The sequence below is a fragment of the Lemur catta genome, chromosome 1, assembly GCF_020740605.2.
Source record: "Lemur catta isolate mLemCat1 chromosome 1, mLemCat1.pri, whole genome shotgun sequence".
NCBI lineage: Eukaryota > Metazoa > Chordata > Mammalia > Primates > Lemuridae > Lemur > Lemur catta.
In genome coordinates this window covers 198590903-198612485 of record NC_059128.1, presented here as the reverse complement: position 1 = coordinate 198612485, position 21583 = coordinate 198590903, and the positions used below count along the sequence as shown (strand labels likewise).

Genomic DNA, 21583 nt, shown 5'->3' with positions numbered 1-21583 from the left:
AACATTCTTAGGGCACACATCACTTTCTTTGATATCTTAATTATTTATATACTTCTAATATGCACTCTTTCAGGGCAATACCGTTATTATTGGTAAGTGTAGACTGTAGAGTATGCCAAATAATGTTAACATGTAACAGTACCTAATAGACTATTTTATGCATATATTTTATTTTTTTGCTTTCTCAAGTTGGATTTTTTTCCTCTTTTCAGACAGAATTCCTTGATATCAGCCAGCTGTCTTTTATCCGTGATTTGGGACCAAAGGGCATGTAAGTTCCAAGAAACCTTTAAAGAGAAATGTGAAAAGCTGATCAGCATTAGCATGTGATTTGGCGGCATGCCATGGTGATGGGTCCTCCCTGGCTTTACTGCCGGCTTCTTTTCTCCCCAGTAGAGTTAGAGCAACTGAGCAGATCTGTTCATACAAAATAGAGCATCTTCTGCAATAAACAATGGTAGCAACTACTTCACCGTCTTTCTTGTGGGCTTACAGCACAGATTCCTTCTAACTCAATACCCATAGCAAGTGTGGTACGTGGGAGAATGCATTAACAATTGAATATATAAAATCTCTCTTCTAATCACTTACGAAAATTGTTTGTCACTCATTTTGATGACCATTTAAAAATAATACTATGTAAAATATATGTTGAGTAACCAGATGGAAATATACTTAATAATTATTTTCCTTCACAGTATTAGAGCTTGATAATATAAAGAGCTCAACTTTTACAATTTTGTTCTTTTTGTTCTTTAAGAGCATTGTTAGTAGTTATTTCAAAAAAAAATTTCTTTTGTTTAGCCATTGTTATTGCTTTTCCTTGTCACATCTTTCGAAATCAAGATTTTACGACCTTCAAGGCCAGTAGCTTTGTTCCACTTCCTCTGGCGTGGCTCAGTTGCTAGAACTCTATGTGAAGGGATGCAGCAATGCCCCGCCATGGACTCAACAGCAGCTGAACCATGCCCATGCAGACATTTGGAAGGGCATGGGGTCTTTTTCAGGTTGCCATAGTGACTGGAGGGAACACAGCATTTAGAGCCATGAGCCAGGATGCTTAAGGTCCTGCATTGTTCACAACAGAATTATGCTGCCCCAAATGCCAAAAAAGCTATTTCTGACCAAGATATTTTAAGACTAATTGCTAGAGTACCCAGACTAATAGATATGACACTAAGTTAGCTGAGGGTGAAGGAGGAGATTGTGGGGAGAAAAGTCATGCGAGAATGAGACGGTTTATTTAGTCACAAATTGTGAGGCTGTACAAGCAAAGTGAGAGTTGGAAATTTGAAGATGATAGGTTAATTTGATGTCTCTTTCAGAGAAGGTATGATAATGAAAAGATCCGGGGGACACAGAATACCAGGTTTGAATTGCTGTGGCCAGGGAAGAGCCTGCTACAGGTGGTCAAAAAGGTAGGACTTAATGAGTTTGTGTGTTTGTTTGTTTTGATAAACTGGGTATTTGGGAGAGTTTTACATACCAGTTCTAAGTTATAAATCCTCTGAAATCCATGGTGAGCAAATTTTTAATTATATTTTAAAATCTAAGTCCCATTATTCGTTTAAATATTCTGTCTAAGACTGGACTTGTAGGCAGAGAGTACAGATTATTTACATAAAACCCAGTGGACATAGAACTCAAAAATTGATCAGCCAAAAAAGATGTACAAATGGCCAATAAGCATATAAAAAGATACTCAACATCACTAGTCATTAGGAAAATGTAAATCAAATCCACAGTAAGATAGAATTTTACACCTATTAGGATGGCTATAATAAAAAAGATGGACAATAACAAACGTTGGACATTGGAACCTCAGATATTGCTGGGGAAATATAAAATGGTGTAGCCACTTTGGAAAACTGTCTGGCAGTTCTTTCAAATGTTAAACATGAAGTTACCATATGTCCCAGCAATTCTACTCCTAGGTACTCATCCAGGAGAATTGAAAAAAATATGTCCACACCAAAATTGTCCGTAGCAGCATTATTCATAATAGCCCCCCCGCAAAAGGAAACAACTAAACAGCTAAAATGTTCATCAATTGATGAATGGATAAACAAAATGTGTTACTTCCATACTGTGGAATATTATTCATCCATAAAAAGGAATGAAGACTACTGATGGGTGGGGCTTCTTTTTGGAGTGATGAAAGTGTTCTGAAATTAGACGGTAGTGATGGTTGTACATCTCTGTGAATATGCTAAAAACCATTGGATTGTATACTTGTAAAAGTAAGTTTTATGGTATGTGAATTATATCTGAATAAAAATTTAAAATTTAAATTAAAAAGGGAATGAAGTACTGTTATGTGCTACAACATGGATAACCTTTGAAAACATTATGATAAGCCAGAAAAAAGTCAGGTACAAAAAGCCATATATTATATGATTCCATTTATATTAAATGTCCATAATAGACAAATCTGTAGAACACAGGTAGATAAGGGGTTTCCAGGGGCTAAGAGGAGGTTTCTTTTTGTTAATTTAATTCTGCTAATGGGCATGGGATTTCTTTTTGGGGTGATGAAAATATTCTGGAATTAGATAGTGGTAATGGTTATACAACTTTATGAATATACTAAAAACCAGTGAACACACTTAAAAAAACTAAAAAACAACTAAAATTGGACAGACTTCAGGGATAATTTTAGAGTTACATTTGTGAAAAATGTATATCATGGTAAGTGTGATATAGACAGGAAACTTTATTTTATAACTTATGTCTTAACCAACTGAAGCTTCCTTAAGGAGTAGTATTCTCATCTGATCCTTATGTATGTCCTCCAAGTCTTGTACACAATAGACGATAACTATTTGTTACAATAATAATGTACTGGGATTTGGAAAAACTATTAAAACACTATTAACAAATAAGATATAAATACTTTATATCTATATATAATATTTTGCACAACTTTAAGATAAGTGAGTTTATGTGTAAAAATGGAATTGACCTATGTATATATTAAAAATATATAAAATTAATAGTGGGATCTACCATTAAACATACTGATGTAAAATATGCTACCATTCCATGTCTCAAGAGCTTGAAAAGAAATATGCTACCAACAAAAATACCATTAAGTTGGGCTTTTACTGTGTGGACTTTGAAAGGATAGAAGAAATTACAAGGAAAAGATCAGAAGATTAAGCTCAAGGAAATGAAAATTTTTATTACAAAAAACAATTTTACTAAAATAAAAAGGAAAATGACATAGTAGAAGAAGTATTTGCTTTCAAATAAACTTCTCTAACTTTTATAAACTCTGGGTATAAGGAACATCACAGGAAATCCAGAGAGTCCCACTTGAGACATCTTCTCACCACAAATTGTACAGAGCCAGAGAATACCCAGACCAAATGCCAAGCAGGGAGAGGATGGAATACAAGCCAACCTGCTCCTGCCACTGGTTCTTGCCACACGGTGCCTCTCTTGAGGCTGGTCGTCCCAGCCCACTGGGGCCCTGGCGCAGATTCCTTCTGACCACCGCTCCCCAGTCATTAACTGCCCAAGGTAGCTGCAATGTGCCAACCACAGCGTTTCAGACTTTAAGCACCTGTGGTTCTTTGACCAAAGACTCTCTGGGCTGCCAAAGCCCTCCTGCATGTGTACAGAGCAGCCTTGAAGTGTCAACAACCCCAGGACAGCAGCCCTCAGCCAAGAGCTGACAGGAGCTCAGCTCCCTCAGTTGAGACGATTCTGCAGCATGTTCGGCACTATCTCCCAGAGCTCCCCAGCTGGCTTATAGCCCAGTTGCCTATAATAAAATGCGTGAAAAAACTCCATTTGTGGATCCCTTCCTTGCTTTTTATTCCTGTCTTTCTTCTGATCCCTACTGGTGCTTCTTGGCACCATGTCCCTATTAAGATTCTTTATAAACTACCTTATACACATACTTCCTTATCTGAGAGTTTATTCTGGGACAACCCAACCTAAGGCATCTACTCAAGGAATGGAAGCCTTGGTCTGGTTCATTCAGACATTTATTGTCTAATGTATGCCAGGTTGCATTCCAGGTACTGTAAAGACAGTCCTTGCCCTCATGGAATACTATTAGAGGGGAAAGGCAGGCACTAAGCAGACAAGCAATGTAAGTTATTAAATTCAGGTAGCAATAAAAGCTTTGAAGAAAAAAATGGAATCATAAGGGATATGGGATTGGAGAGGGTGACTTGGCTCCAGAGGTCAAGGAAAGGCCTCTCTGAAGGAACTGACTTTAGAGTCTAACCTCTATAAGCAGGAGCAGTCAGGAAAGATGGGGGGAAAACTTTGTTACATAAAAGAAATATGCCTCCTCTTTTTTTAACTTTGGATTAAATCATGGTTCAACAGGATAATCTAAAAAGATATGATCCTCCCTGGAATGAAATGTGTCAGCATTTTAAATTGTGTAAATCTTTCTGTGAAGATTAAAGCCTTGGTTGGTTCTATATGACAAGTATTTTCTGAATCACATTTGTGGGATTTAAAGTATCAGAAATCACATATAGATGATAACATATAGCTGACAAAATTAGTATAGGAAGTTTCTCACCATAGACAACTATTGTATTAATGTCTAAATGGGAGTTACTTTTAAAGGTGAAGCCTGTTCATAACTCCATTTTTCTTCTTTTGTTCCCATAAAAAACATTCTGGTCATTTTTTAATTTATTCTATTTTGACAAATTGAGATAAGGGAAACAGGGTGATTAAATTTTCAATCAAGTCTCATGATGACCTTATCTCAGAGATGAGTAAAAAGAAGGAAAAAGAAAATCAGACACACAGAGGAAACATTTCTTCCTAAATGTAAAACATCTGCTGAAACAGCACATTTATTGATAAAATTCTCTGTACCTGGTAGTGGGCTAGATGTTAAGTTTCTCATCTCAAATAATGTCTTAAAAGAAAAAGGTGTATAGATGTTAAGAAATAAATCTAACATTTACTTTACTGAACTATGAGCTATACGAAAAATTAAAATTTTTAGATAGTGGCAGTGTCTAAATGGTTTCATTTACCCTCTGAGACTGATTGGTGCAACCACTATTTGGGTGGCATGGTGGCTTTGCCTGAAGACTTGCTCTGGGCTGCTAGATTATTCTAGGTACTGGGCAGATAGTGGTGGACATGACAGCCACATTTCCTGTTCCCATGGATCTTACCCTCTAATGCAGGAGACAGACAATAAACAAGCAGACAAATAAATACTTCCAGATGTGCTACAAAGAAGCTAAAGCGGACAACATGATGGAGTAAAGTTGGGGTGGGGAACGGTCGAGGATCTGGAAGAAAGAGTTTCTAAGTAGAAGACCAACAAATGTAGAGCCCCAAAGAACAAGCTTGGCAAATCTGAAGAACAGTCAGACCAACATGGTGGGAGAGAACAGCAGAAGATGAGTCTAGGAAGGGGAGGGCTGGTTCAAGTGGGCCCATCTGCATTTTAATGCCATGGCAAGTAGTAGCACAAGCAGGAAGCATCTTGTTAGAACAGACCATAATCTCACATGGTTTATAAAAAGGGTAGTCATAATAGTTCACATTTATCGGGGCCAGGCACTGTGCTAGGCAATGTATGTGAATCATCTCAGTTAATCCTTTACAATCCTTTACATATCAATGGGACATTGCTGTCATGTTCTCATGTTATATGTCCCGTATTATTCTCATGGTATAGATTTAGACATCAGGCTCAATTTCCCAAATACGCACAAGCATGAGAGTGCCAGAGCTGGAATTGGAGCCCAGGGAGGCTGACTTGACAGGGGGATGCTTGATCCCTGTGCAGCTGATGCTGACTCTCAGAACACTGGTTGACAGATTCCTTTCTTGATACATATCTTCCTGTTAAAGAAAAAAAAAAACTATTGACAAAAGAGAGAAAGGGAAGAAATCAGAGGAATTTTCATGAATGGCATAATTAAGAAGAGCTTTAAGTAAAGGCCAGGGGTCAATTTACCCCTATAGCTAATGACTATTAAAAGGACAACTCCAAAACACTAATGAAATAAATTGAAGAGAACACAAACAAGTGGAAAGACATCATATGCTTATGGATTGGAAGAATTTATGTTGTTAAAATGACCATACCATCCAAAGCAATCTGCAATTCAATGCAATCCCTGTCAAAATACCAATGACATTTTTCATAGAAATAGAAAAACACCCCTAAAATTTGTGTGGAACCACAAAAGACCCTCAATAGCCAAAGCTATCCTGAGAAAAAATACCAAAGCTGGAGGCATCACACTGCCTGATTTCAAAATATGCTACTAATCTGTAGTAAACAAAATAGCATAGTATTGGCATAAAAACAAAAACATAGACCAATGGAACAAAACATAGAACCCAGAATTAAATCCATGCATTTACAGCCAACTCATATTTGACAAAGGAGCCAAGAACATACATTGGGGAAAAGACATTCTTTTCAATATCTAGCTAGGAAAACTAGATATCCATTTGCAGAAGAATAAAACTAGACCCCTGTCTGTCAACATATACATAAATCTACTCAAAATAGATTACAGACTTAATAATAAAACCCAAAGCTATAAAACTGCTAGAAGAAACATAGAGTAGATGCTTCAGGACATTGGTCTAGGCAGGAATTTTATGGCTAAGGCTTCAAAAGTACAGGCAACAAAAACAAAAATAGAAAAATGGGACTATCTTAAACTAAAAAGTTTTTGAACAGCAAAGGAAACAATCAACAAAGTGAAGAGACAACCTGTAGAACAGAAGAAAATATTTGCAAATTATTCATCCAACAAGAGACTGATATCCAAAATATGCAGGGAACTCAAACAACAGCAAAAAACAAATAATCCCATTAAAAAGTGGGCAAAGGATCTGAATAGAGATTTTTGAAAAGGACATACAAATGGCCAACAGGTATATAAAAAAATGCTCAACATCACCAATCATCAGGGAAATTCAAATCAAAACCACAATGAGATATCATCTCACCCCAGTTAGAATGGCTATTATCAAAAAGATAATAAATAACAAATGCTGGTTAGGATGCAGAGAAAAGGGAGGTCTTGTACACTGTTGATGGGAGTGTAAACTAGTTCAGCCATTATAGAAAATGGTATGGAAGTTTCTCAGAGAAGTAAAACTGGAACTATTATCATATCATCCAGCAATCCCACCACTGGGTATTTATTAAAAGGAAAGGAAGTTGGTATATCAAAGTGATAGCTGCACCCCCCTGTTTACTGCAGCACTATTCACAATAACCAAGAGATGGAATCAACCTAAGTGTCTATCAATGGATGAATGTATAAAGAAAATATAGTGTATATACACAATGGAATATTATTCAGCCATAAAAAGAATGAGATCCTGACATTTGCAGCAACATGTGTGGGACCGGAGATCATTATGTTAAGTGAAAAGCCAAGCACAGAAAGACAAATATCACATGATCTCATTCATTTGTAGATTTATCATAGATTTATTTTAAATACTGAGTTCCCATGCTATATTTACAATATTACTTAATTTATATTCAAGTGTTCCAACCTTACTATTCCATAATATGGAAACACGTAGAGTGCTTTACTTTGGCGTGTGCTATTATGCCCATTATTACTTTATTTAGTTATCGATTGACTCATTTGATCGCTATACAATTGCAGGTAAATATGAATACATGGTGTTATGTGCAGCATGATAAAGTTACCATTTGCATTCACTTTAAATGGATCCTATCTCTGTTCTCTTGCTCTTGTCATTGTCAGCGTCATGCCTGTCATCTATAATACATCCTTACTAATCAAAGTGTGGCCCTTGCATAGCCATCACCTATGAGCTTGTTAGAAATGCAGTCTCAGGCCCACCCTACTGAATCAGAATCTACATTTTGACAAGATCCCCAGGTGATGTATGTGCACATTAAAGTGTGAGCATAGCTATCGTGTATCATTGCGGCAAATTGTTAACCTACCACACTCTGTCCCTCTTTCTTGTGGTACCTTTTTTTCTAAAACATAGTTCCAATACCATTTTTGTCCTATTGCCTATCCAGGTGTTTTAACGAAAACACCTTGGTGTTTTCGTTAAAAGCACAGATTATCAGACCGTTTCAAAGGATCTAGGGTGGGGCTTGGGAATCTGTTATTTTTAAGAAGCATCTCAAGAGTTTCTGACTATTAGGCAAGCTTAGGAAACACTGGTTCCATGATATGAAATCAGCCTCCTTTGCATGGCTTTCAGACCCTCTCAGCATGGCCTTTGCCCATTTCCCCCTCTCTCTTACTCCCTGAGCCCTTAGCCACACCAAACTGTTCTCTCAACACATGCAGCATTTCCACACCTTAGTTCCTGTGCCAACTCTTCCCTCCATGTGGGATAGACACCTTGTCCCTCCTCTGCTTTGGGCTCTAATTGTTGGGCTCCTTCAGACACCACCTCTTCAGGAGAATGCCACCAGTTCATCCTTTCAGGAGTAAAGACTCCCTCTTCCTTGCACCCACCACTTTTTGCTTTTCTCTTTTAGTATTTGTCCTCTTCAGCATAGAATTACTGTTTAGTGTCCTCACTAGCCTTATAAGCTCCTTTGAAAACGTAATTCCATGTCTAATTTGTCTTTGTGCTATTCCCAAGTTTACCCTAACTCTCAGCTTATCACTGTACATTTCCATTATGAAGCTCTTAAGTATGTATTAAATTGAATGGAAAATGCTTTTAAGAGATGTTCATGTCCAGTTAAAGGTCCTTAAATCCACAAAAATTTTGAAATGAACAGCAGGACATGTGGAATATTGGATGCTAACTGGATTTTTAAAAAATTTTTTATTGATACATAATAATTGTACATAAGGGTGGTGGGAAGGGGTAATGAAGAGGTGTTGGTGAAGGAGTAATTCTGCTAACTGGATTTTTTAAAGGGAGATTTTACTTACCAGTAGACTTATTTGCCTCTTGCATAATAGTTTATGTTAGCAAACATCAGCCCATTCCATTGTTCCAACAGCCGAGGGGCTCCTTTTATACATCCTGCGAGCACTACTTGCCGGTACCAGAGACATTCTTCTAGGTGTTGCCATTAGTGTTTAAAGAGCTACTGAATTATTTTGAATTGTTTGGTGCCAGTATGTCTTAGAAACACATAAAAGAAAAGTTTTGGTTTGTTTTTTTCATAGTGATTTTTAAAAAATAAATCCCCTATGTAAAAAGTGAATTTATGTCTACGATCTGCTAGAGTGATTACTTAAGACTTGTCATTATAATTAGGTCATTTGTTTCAGTTATTCAATACAATTTTAAAAGTACTTCTTGCTTTCTTACAGATGGTTAATAGTGAAAGATTCCTTTTTACTGTATATGAAACCAGACAGCGGTGCTATTGCCTTCGTCCTACTGGTAGATAAAGAATTCAGAATTAAGGTGGGGAGGAAGGACACAGAAATAAAATATGGACTCCGAATTGATAACCTTTCAAGGTAGATATTTCAAATATTCAAAAAGGATGTCTACAAAAATCTCTTAAAAACAAAGTTTTTCTCTAAACCTTAAGTAAAGAGGTAAAATAATTGAAATGCTAGAAAATTGTAATTTAGAACTCACCCTCAATCAAAAGTGATGAAACTACTTTTTTCCTCTATAAATTTTTAAGAATAGAAGAGCCTATGTGCAACAGAGTCGGAATAAACAATCCCATGTGTAGATGGATGCCTACCTTAACGAAATTACTACTCGATTTGCTGAGTTACCAAACAGATAAATTAGAGTGGCAGTTTGCATTTAAAAAAAATAAAATACAATTTTATCTTATAAATCAGTACCCTTTAATTGACAAAACACTTAAAAAGTGATTTGATTTACAAAAATTCTTTTTACATACACATTGAAGAAAGATATCTTAAAAGAATACTCATGTACATTTTTTATAGATATTTTTAATCTATAATTTTTTTAGTGAGTAATGTGTGTGTTTTGACATATATGTTTCTCTCTGGAAGATTGTATGTGTGTGTGTGTATCTCTCTCTCTCTCTCTCTCTCTCTCTCTATATATATATATATATATATGCATTTGCCTCTACATAGTTCACCCTTATGTACATGAACAAATATACATTTCTCTTTTTACATAGTTACATATATATATTCCTACTAATGTGTGTGTGTGTGTGTGTTGTAAAAAGATGCTGAACTTCCTAACATTCTCTGAGAGTAGAACGTTCAGGATTGTTATTGGAAATGCAATGGCACTGCCATTAAACCCTCCTCCTGGTACTGCATTCCTATTTTCCAGCAAGCCACACAAGTCAGGCCACACTTCACGTTGGTCTCTGTCACAGTTCCTTCATTGGCCACCTTCTCTGCATTTCCCACCCTCACTCACTTGTGCGCCATTGCCAAATGAATCCATTCAAATCCACGTTTCACCAGCATCCTTCCTGACATAAGTGCTCCCTGTCATTTTATCAAATAAGCCCACATTTCTCCATTTGTAATTTAAGGGCATTTATTTCTTTACCTTTATTTTCAAACCCTCCCTAATGCAGCCTTACTCGTTCCATAGAGGCAGCTCTCTCTACCATCTCTTTATGTATTTTTTTTTTCTTGCCTCTTCCCCTTTACTCTTCCTATCTTCATGTTTGGAATGTTCTTTTTTTTCTCTTTGACTCTGATTCATATCCTGTGGTAGAGCCTCTGCTTGTCATTATCTCCTCCACAGAGTCTTCTTCTCAAAACTGATTTTCAGAGGCGTTTCCACTCAGTCGAAGTAGTGTTTGCAAGATGGTTCAAGCCCAGGCCCCTTCCGTGCCCTCTTGCCTCAGCCCCAGAAATTCGTGCATCCTTCACCATACCAGATGGGGGACACACTTCCCCTCTGAGCTCCAACATGTCTCATCTCCCCTGTGCAGCATCAGCTTTGCACAAAGGCCAGCATCCATCTCTGACATATAGAGGAAAACAGTTTGGACATCCCTAATCTTTATAAATGATTATTTTAGAATCTGGGGACACAGCCCCTTCCCTGCTTTCTCAACAGGATCATTGTAAGTGTCTTCGAAAAAGCAAACTCTCCTCACCCGCAGTCCTCTTCTTATCTTGGTGTGGAGTAGATTTCTGCACACATGGCAGGGATACAGCTGGCTCCGACACCCCATTTTGCTTTGAACTTCAACTGTGGATAACTTATTTTCCCCTGTTGGTGGTAGTCACCAATTCTGATGTTGAGCATCAAGAAAACTTTCTGTAATCTACTAATCTACTGAGTTTTTTTTTTCAGGATTTGTAAATCTGTAACAGTTTAGGATAGTTTAGTCATCAGTGACAGAAAAATCCAGTGCAAACTGGCTTATACCAAAGAGAGTGAATCAGCCACGTTGGGCATGGCTGATTCTGATGCTCAAGCTATGTCATTGAGACATGTTCCCTGCCATTCTCAGCCCTGTCCTCTGTGGATCTGCTCTGTCCTCAGACTCGTCCCTCGTGGCAGCAAGATGGCTGCCTCCCACACTCACACCAAATTCAGTGGAAGGGAGAGTTTCTTCCTGGTATTTCTGAACAAGTCCTTGGATTCACTCTCACTCATTGGGGGGAATTGGCTTACGCACTCATGCCCGAACCACTTTCTGGCATGGGGGATGGAATATGCCATTTTGCTTAGCTTTGGTGGACTCAGAGAAGGGAAGGGATGACTCTATTAAAGCACAATCAGGATGATATTTCTGGAAGCCAAGGGAATGCACACTAGACAGCACAAGGGGAAATGTCCTCTGGAGGAGCAAACAACTCTCTAACACTTAGAAGTAGGACCTTGCCATACACCTCTGCCATTGTCTTCCTTGTGCCTGGCACAGCTCTAGGGCTGTAATAAGTACCTTTATGCATGTTTGCATGAGTGAGTGAGTGAATAGGTAATTTGAACATTTATTTTTGTTATATTGAATATTTTTAGAAATCCTGCCAAAACTTTTTAGAAGCCTGCTCTTTTGATATTCTTTGCCTAAATTTTTCAATTTGTGTTTGCTACACTACAAAATAAAATAGGGAGCATTTAATCCTTAAATTTGTTTTGGGAGATAGGACACAGAGTGACCATTCTTTTCCACATTTTGCTTTTCTTTAAAGGACACTTATTTTAAAATGCAACAGCTATAGGCATGCTCGGTGGTGGGCAGGGGCTATAGAAGAATTCATCCAGAAACACGGCACCAACTTTCTCAAAGATCATCGATTTGGGTCGTATGCTGCTATCCAAGAGAACATTTTAGCTAAATGGTAAGATATTTTTGCTCTAAACCTGTTAAGGTAGTCATAGCATCTAATATTATAGTGGTCTAAATTCACCTGGAATCAATTTTCAAAACTGTGAAAAGATACTATGCATTATACTTAACAAGAACCTTTATTATTGAGGCAGTTATGGTACTACCTGATCATAGATTAGTTTTCCAAGTTTATTTTTATTTCCACAGTGAGCCTAACTAGCTTTGCATTTTGAAGTTTGATTTTTAAAGCTAACTTCATACGTTTTCTTAATGATGCAAATGGAAGGTTTATTTAAGTTATTAGCCATAATTTTAGGAAAAAGCATTTACTTACTAGATATTTCTTTTAAATATAATCATGCTTGGCAAGTTTTTCTACCCATGGATTGGAAACTGGTCTGTTTTCATTCTCAGAAGAAAAACTGTGTGTGAGTTCAACAGGATAGGAGAATTCATCAGGCCCCTGTGACGATAGGTTCAACTAATTTCTTGTTCTCTAAGCATAGAAGAATCAGTACATCTGTCTAGTTACTGCCTTTCCTAGGTAGCAGAGAGAAGGTGTTATTTTCAATCCTTGTTTACCAGTTACATAAAGTAACTGGTTTTTTACAGACTCTAGGCAGTGGCTTCCACGTTCTGCTTTACCATAGGATATGTTTCTTTTCTTTTTCTTTGTGAAAAAAAATGCAACAACAAATTTGTCTTTCAGGTATGTTAATGCCAAAGGATATTTTGAAGATGTGGCAAATGCGATGGAGGAGGCAGAAGAGGAGATTTTTATCACAGATTGGTGGTTAGTATTTGCCCATGGGAATTCTGTCTGGAGTCTGTATGTTTACAAACGTACAATCATGTAGTGTTGTTCAAGAATCATGCAGTATTAAAACCAGCAGTACCTATGGGTGGTTTAGCCAAAATCTCAACCAATTAACTAATAGCCTTCAATGAAAAGCCCTTTCAAAAAACTTGACCTCCAAATATATTCTTAAAATATTTAGCTTGGGCCGGGTGTGGTGGCTCACGCCTGTTATCCTAGCACTCTGGGAGGCCGAGGCAGGTGGATCGCTTGAGGTCAGGAGTTCGAGACCAGCCTGAGCAAGAGTGAGACCCCCGTCTCTACTAAAAATAGAAAGAAATAATTTGGACCGCTAAAAATATATATAGAAAAAATTAACCGGGCATGGTGGCACATGCCTGTAGTCCCAGCTACTCGGGAGGCTGAGGCAGTAGGATCGCTTAAACCCAGGAGTTTGAGGTTGCTATGAGCTAGGCTGATACCACGGCACTCACTCTAGTCCGGGCAACACAGCGAGACTCTGTCTCCAAAAAAAAAAAAAAAAAAAATTTAGCTTGAACAGTTTTTTTTTTTTGCCCTTGAATTTGGAAGCAGACATCTAAATATTCATTTTAGTAAAGGTTATGCTGCAATGCAAATATAGTTGTACAGGTAACGGAAAATAATCTTCCTTGGGTATCTTTTTCTCATTTAGATATGTCCGTCACCTAGTGAATATACTTCTTCTGAATTGTCCCTTTGATCTTGAAATAGTCCCATTTGCCTTTTACTATTAAAATGCCCTCTGTAAAGAGTAGGCCTGGTCAACTCTTCTAGAGATACATCAGGTTTCAATTTCTGACCCCCTTAAAAAACATCCATGAGAGTTATGATGCTTATTAAAGTTACTGGAAGTCTTGTACCTAAAATTAATTTAGCTCTCGGGAAATTTTAATCCTGGAGTTGGTGTAGGCTTTGTAGTCTTACTTCAGTTCCAATTACCCATCTGCTTGGACAGTTAAAACCCACTGCAGATGCTAACATTGGCTACAATGGAAATGAAAATCTCTAAAATGTGCTTTCCTTCTAGGAATGCAGTTGCCTGAAATGCCCCTACTTTTTCCTGTCCTGTTTCCTTCCACAGTTTATATACCATATATATAAACTGTGAATAGATCATCATAATTCTCTTTTAATTCTAGATTTTGGAGGCAGGGGATAGTAATAGGAATATGAACCTATCTTCTTCCACTGTTTTGTTTCACTGATATGGAAATCTGTAATTCTAGGACATGCTTACTTGATCTTGGCAAAATGGACATTTTTAGCCAGATAATTATTTGTTGGGGGCAGGGGGGAGGCTTCCTGTGCATTGTATAGGATGTTTAGCAGCATCTCTGGCCTTTACCCATTAGATGCCAGTAACAAGCTCCCAATGTGACAACCAAAATGTCTTCAGACATTGCCAGATGTCCCCTGGTTGGAGCTGGGGTTGGGGACCAAATCTCTCTTGGTTGAGAATCACTGATCTGGAGTCAATAGATAAAGTACGTGGTTGTCAGCATGCTCCTATTTGTGGAGGAGCTTAATCCTGGTCTTTATACTCTTGACAAATTTTATCATTTCAGTCAGTTACCAGGAAGAAAAAAGTTTCGTACTTAGGAGCTATTTCTGTGGGTACATATTTTGTAAACACTTATGAGAATAAATTCGGGCTTAATGTAGTATTATATTCTTTTAAAATTATTTCTGAAAGTTTGGTGAAGACATGAGAGAAGCTAAAAATAGTTTTTCCATTGAGCCCATATTTTCATGCTTTATGCAAGAAAATAATACCTCTTTTCAAGGTTCTGAACACTAAAATAGGGACTGTCATTTAAAGAGCTGCAGAGATGGAACTCTGAATGTTTTCTCTCCTACTTTCAGCAAGAGAATTAATCAGGCAGGGGGTTATTTCTTTTCCATGACTGAGCTAGGATAACATCTTATTACAACACACCCTTTGAAATAAAGCCTTCAGAGTAAGTTCCCTCATAACAAGTGAAGAAAATTCTTGTCATGCAGAGACAAAAGTGCAAAAGGGAGTATTCAGAAACTTAACCAAACCCTGTTAAGATCTGACAGTGTGAGGCTGTCTACCACAGCTTCTGTACTGAGTCTGTATGTTAAATGTGTCCGAAATAAACAGGATTAATAAAACAGAAGAATAAAGAAGAAAAACAATGAGCAGAGGTATTTAAAAGAGGGAGTTTGTAAAGGGAAGAAAAACAGAAGAGACAAAGGTTGGTTTGGAGACAAAAATTATAAAGAAAAAAATCATCATTGTATTATTGACTGGCTCACAAGCACACAATTCTAGGTGAAAGCATACATCTTGTAAATGTATTTAAGTTGGTTTTAAATGCAACTTTAAGTTGATTTTAATGTTATTAGTGTTTTTCAAATGGGGGGCGTTGAGCCTCTTTAGTAATTATTTATTACAATAATTTTGTGGGTTTTGGCCAGCATTTATTTTTAAGACTGACATAGGATAGAAAAGAGAAGGGAAGGGAAGAGAAAGGAAGGGTGCAATGTAAGCATGAGTAAGGGTTACTAGCTTTCAAAACCTTTATTTCAGTGATAGATAGATAGATAGGCAGGGCGTTGGTTTGGGTGTATAATGTATTTCTTTCTGTGTGTCATGGCCCAAAAAGTTTGAAAGCCACTGACTTTCAAAAATTTGAAAAAATTTTTTTGTAACAGACCAGAGAGTAAATATTTTAAACTTTTCAAGTCATGAATTGTCTCCTAGAAACATTCTTTGTTTTGTTGCAACCCTTTAAAAATATAAAAACCAGTCTTAGCTAACAGATTCTACTAAACAGTCTATGGGCAAAATTTCGCTTGTGAACTATAGTTTGCTGGCACTTAACTTAGAATGTAGATTTAATTTACTGCATTTTATCAATGCTAAGAGATAAATGTGTGTGTGACTTTTTAAGAAACTGCCAATGGGTTTTCCAAAGTTGTTGTACCATTTTACATTCCCACCAGCAATGTATGAGAGTTATAATTCTTCCACATAATTGCTAGCACTTGGTATTGTGAGTCTTCATTCCAGAGGGTATACAGCAGTATATTTCATTATGATTTTAATTTGTATCAGCAGCATCTTTCCATATTGAGTATATTTTCATACGGCATTTGGACATTTGTCTAACTTTTTTGGACATATATGCTCAAATCTTTTCCCTCTTTTCTTCATTGGATTGTTTGTCCTCTTACTCAGTTGTGAGAGATCTTTTTACATTCTAGTTAAAGTATTTGTTCCATTTCATTTGGGTCCCCATGATTTCTATCAAGAAATTCTCTGTCACTTGAATGACTGTTCCCCTATAAGTAATGTGTTATTTTCTTCTGAGTGCTTTCCGTATTATTCCTCTGTCTTGTCAGTTATGATGTTTGGGTTTATCCTGTTTGGATCTCTAAGCTTCCTGAGTTCATAGTTTTATATCTTTTGCCAAATTTGAGAAATTCTCAGCCATTATTTCTTCAGACATGTTTTCCTGAACTTTCCTCTTTCTCTTTTCCTTCTGAGTCTCCAATAACACAAATAGTGTCTTTTAGTATTGTCTCCCAGTCTCGGAGGCTCTGTTTCTTTTTTTCCAACCTTTTTTCTCTTTGTGTTCAGATTGGATAATTTCTATTTATCTTCCTTCAAATTCATTGACTCTTTCCTTTGTCATTTCCATCCTGGTATTGAACCTATCCAGTGAGATTTGTTTGTTTTTCTTTTCAGTTTTTTTTTTTTTTTTTTTGGTATTTGTGTGTTTTTACTTTGAAAATTTCAGTTTGGTTCTTCTTTATATCTTTTACTTCTTTCATGGTACTTTCTGTCTTTCCATTTATTTCAAGAGTGTGCACCCTTATTTTGGGGGGGCATTTTAATAATATCTAATAATTATTTGAAGTAGATAATTCTAAATATTCATGTCATCTTGCATTGTCATCTGTCGGTTCTCTTTTCCATGCGAGATGAGATTTTTCTGGTTCTTTGTGTACCAAGTACTTTTGAATTATATTCTAGGAAATTTTAATATTATGTTATAAGAGTCTGAGTCTTGTTTAAATCCTATGGAAAATATTGAAATTTTTGTTTCAAAAATAGCAGGCAGTTTACCCGTTTAAGGTCAGGCAGAAAGTTCCAACCAGCCTTCTGTGGGTAGTGTTTTAATGTCAGTTTCAGTTTTTTTTAAAGCCTTCACAGTGCTATTCAGATCTGTCTCATAGCTGTGCCACCTAGTGGCCAATCTGGGACATAAGTGGTGTTCTATTTCTTAGTTCAGTTCTCAACCTGTTTAATGTGATGTTTAGGATCAAATCCAGCTTCGAAATGAGCCAGCAGATCATAAATAACTTTATGAGATTGCTTTCCCGAGCTCCTCCCTCTCCTTTCTAGTTTCCTGTGGTTTCCTTCTTTAGTCTTCTAGCTGGAACAGTGAGTTTTATTTATTCCGCTCTGCCACATGCTTTCTGTGTGGGCAACCATGTCCACAGCCAAGCCATGGGTATTTACATCACTCTCTTGGGAATCACAGCACTTCCAACTGGAGAGGAAAGCTCCTCTCAATTGTTCTTGGCAATGTTTTGTACTTTTTTGTGTATAGGTCTTACACATATTTTGTTAATTTATCACTGAATACCTTATATTTTTTGTTATTATTGTAAATGACATTTTTAAAATTCATTTTCCAGTTGTATATTGCAATTATACAGAACTAGCAATGCAATTGATTTTTGTGTATTGATTCTATATCTTGTGACCTTGCTAACTTCACTTATGAGTGCTAATAGCTTTTTGTGGATTCCTTAGGATCCCTATAGATGATCACGCAATCTAGGAATAAAGACAGTTTTACTTCTCCCTTTCTAATATGTATTCCTTATATTTTATTTTCTTTCCTTATTGCATTAGCTAGTATCACCAGTAAAATGTTAAACGGAAGTGATGAGAATGGACATTCATGCCTTATTTTCAATCTTAGAAGGCAAGCATTCAGTTTTTTCCATTATGTATGATGTTAGAGGTAGGTTTTTTACAGATGCCCTTTAATACACTTTGGGAATTTGTTTCTATTTATAATTTGTTGAGAGTTTTTTTATTGTGAATGGGTATTGAATTTTATCAATTTTTTTCTGCATTTAGTGAAATGATCATTCTTCTCCTTTTTAGTTAATGTGGTGAATTACACTGATTGATTTTCTACTTTTAAACCAACCTTATTTTCCTAGGATAACCCCACTTGATTATGATCTAGTATCCTTTTTATAAGCTACTGAGTTTTTGGTAAAGATTTTTTACTTCTATGATCATAAAGGATATTGTTCTGTAGCTTTCTTTTTTTGCATTGTCTTTGTTCGGTTTTGGTATCACAATAATGCTGGCCTCATTTAATGATAAAGTAAGTGTTCCCTCTTCTTTTGTTTCCTGAAAGAATTTTGATAGGATTGACATTATTTCTTCCTTAAATATTTGATAAAATTCACCTTATTAAATTGTCAGAGTCTGTAGTTTTCCCTGTGGCAAAGTTTTAACTTATGAATTCAATTTTTTAGTAGATATAGGGTCAGACAGACCCTATATGTAATAATTTCTTTTTATTTTCATTTTGGAAACATTTTATTCAAGACATTTGTTCATTTCATCTAAAGTATCATAAATATTGTCCTAAAGTTATTTAAAATATTCCTTATTATCCATTTAATATCATTTTAGTGTCTATAGGCCCTACAGTAATTTCCTGTCTTTTACTAATATTTTCATTGTTCTTTTTGTTTTTCTTAGTCTTACTAGAAGTTTACCAATTTTATTGATATTTCAAAGAGCTAACTTCTGGTTTCATTGAATTTTTCTGTTGTTTTTCTGTTTTATATTTCATTGATTTCCACTCTTGTCTTTATTATTCCCTTTCTTTTTACTTTGGGTTTAATTTGTTCTTCTTTTTCTATCTTTTTAAGATGGAAGCTCTGGTCATTAATTTTAAATATTTTTATCTTTTTCTTATGAGCACTTAAAGTCATAAAATCTTCTAAGTAGTACATTTATTTAGATGTACATTTTAACATCTCTGAAATCAAGATGCATCTTATGCTTAATAACATCTTACAGTTCTAATTCCCATAATTTTTTCTTTCTTGGTTGTATATGCAAAAATGATGCCTCTTATAATCATTGGTGTCCTAGACTCAGTGAAATGTTCTTTTGCACTTTATCTAATAATTGCTTAGTAAAAATCCTGACATAATCATGCTTGGTAAGTTATAGTTGCTTTCTCCTTGCCATGTGGCCATTGTTTATGCTTTGTTTATAGCATGAATATCAGTTTTGTTTATCAGTCATTATCCTCAAAATTGAGGGCTCCTTGAGAATTATCTTAAAATTCTACAAAATATCTAGTAGAATGCTCTGCATACATTGTACACAAGGCTTGTAGATTAAACACAATAAATGATGAAAAAGACTTAATTGCACAATATTGTATCAACAGTACCCCCAAAACTGAGGCTCTCTGAGTTTATGATTGATGTGCATATCAAAAAATTTTAAGTGTGTATATGTTGTTGGATATCTCCCACCTTGAGTGAATTAGCAGTGCACAATGATACACTTTTCTACTTAAAACAGACCTCTTTTTAATTGTTCTTTGAACTTTTCCTATCAATTGCTGTGTTTTATTTGTTTGTTTAGACATAGATTATCTTTGAGTTTGTTTCCTACTCTAAATTAAATAAGCAAGTATCTACACTGTACACACTCCTCCATTTGTCTGTTTCCTTATTTATGTTACCCAATATGTGTTTCCGTTAGAAACCTAATCTCTGCGTTTTTATTTTTTTAAACTGAATTAAATAGAGCATAAAAATGATTTCTTTTAATCTCTTTAGCTCCTTAAAACCCTGTTGTTTTCACATGCTAGAGGACTTCCTGGCAAGGTGGTGTTCCAGTCTAGAATCCTATAAGGCTTTAATCCTTACACAGTCTACTTCTCCTCCCCCAGGTATAGCAGATCAGCAGAGGAAGGTTTTTTTTACTGTTCATTTTTCTTCATTAAAGGGAAATTACGTCACAGATAGATTTAACTCAGACACTGACTTTAGAAGCCAATCCTAGGGGGAAAAGTGACTTCACTGTACTCTTAGCTGCCTTATGGAACTACTAAAAGTAGAAGAGCCCAGGAGTTCATTCTTGCACTGGAAAAATTTTATATGTCAGCATACCTTCCTTCTTCCCTGCTCAGAAAGCCCCAAGTTCCCATGGACATGGCTCCTTGGTATAGGAAGTCAGCATGTATGTGTATCAGTTAGAATGCTTTCAGTTTGGAGTAACAGAATGCTCAACTGAGAGGGCTTAAACACGGAGGATTTGTTTGTCTCATTTAATGAAAAATACAAAGTTAGGCAATCCTAAGGTTGGTGGAGTGATCTAGTGATTCTGGGCTATGGTTTTCTCCTTAGAATTTCAATATTGCTGCACCTCTCTAAGCATCATGCTCTCATATATCGTCCATCCTAAAGCTGGAAGTATGGCAGGGCTTTCTCCTTGGGAGTGTGTGTGTGTGTGTGTGTGTGTGTGTGTGTGTTTCATCAAGGAGGAATAGCTTTCCCATTAATCTCATGTGTACCTCCTCATGTATATCATTGTCCAGAATTGTGTCACATCACACTCTATTTGCACAGGAGAAAGCAAATATGTAGAATATTCAGACTCTGTAGTGGGAGGTGGGCTCTGACAGCAAGGACGAGAAGATGGAGAAGGGCTATTGAGTGGGCACTCAGCAGAATCTGCATGTGTGTATATGAGTGCGTGTGTGGGTGGGGGAAAGAGAGACAGACAGAGAAAGAGAGGAGAAACCGAGATTGACTTTTTGTATGGATATACACTGTTTCCCATATGAAGTTGTACTTGGATCTGTAGCAAAACTTTGAATGACCCACCACAGTGAAGAGTAGAGGATGGGAACAGCATTTGGGAAAAAAATGCCTTTGCTTCCTATGACACAATCAGAACTTTATATGCTGTTTTAGTTACTTGAAATCTTGGTTTTGTGATTTCAGGCTGAGTCCAGAAATCTTCCTGAAACGCCCAGTGGTTGAAGGAAATCGTTGGAGGTTGGACTGCATTCTTAAACGAAAAGCAGTATGTACTTTCCCAACAAATGCTAATATAATTTTTAAAATATTCATTGCCTCTGAAATACCTTTTCTTCTTGAAGCCATTTTGAAAAGAAACTTTTTATCTTAGAGTTAGACAAAAAGTAGGATGAGTAATGTTTTCCAGTTCATTTGGTTCTATTTTTTTCTATTACTTTTGAATGATAAATATTTTAGCTTAATTCACAGCATGGATTATGTTAGCATCTCTAATTTTTGTTTCTTAATCAGTTATGGGCAGTTAACTTTATAGGCAAAAAAGTTGTAATAAAATTTCATCAGTGAATAATAAAGGATAAAATTAAACGTAGCATTTCATTTTATTCATTATTTTGTCATTTAAGCAAAAGACAAAGTCATCTGGAGAATGGTTTCAGTCATATGGGGCCAAGCTG

General features: G+C 36.3%; 1 protein-coding gene across 2 annotated transcripts in view; it reads left to right on the top strand.

The window, feature by feature from the left end:
* PLD1 (phospholipase D1) overlaps positions 1-21583 on the top strand; it is a 116285-nt gene that overhangs the window by 10695 nt on the left and 84007 nt on the right. For both annotated transcript variants that reach the window (XM_045539663.1, XM_045539664.1), the window contains exons 6-11: positions 213-271; positions 1326-1418; positions 9288-9440; positions 12084-12233; positions 12933-13016; positions 21093-21174. In XM_045539663.1, the coding sequence (XP_045395619.1) occupies positions 213-271; positions 1326-1418; positions 9288-9440; positions 12084-12233; positions 12933-13016; positions 21093-21174 (621 nt within the window). The remainder of the gene's footprint in view (positions 1-212; positions 272-1325; positions 1419-9287; positions 9441-12083; positions 12234-12932; positions 13017-21092; positions 21175-21583) is intronic.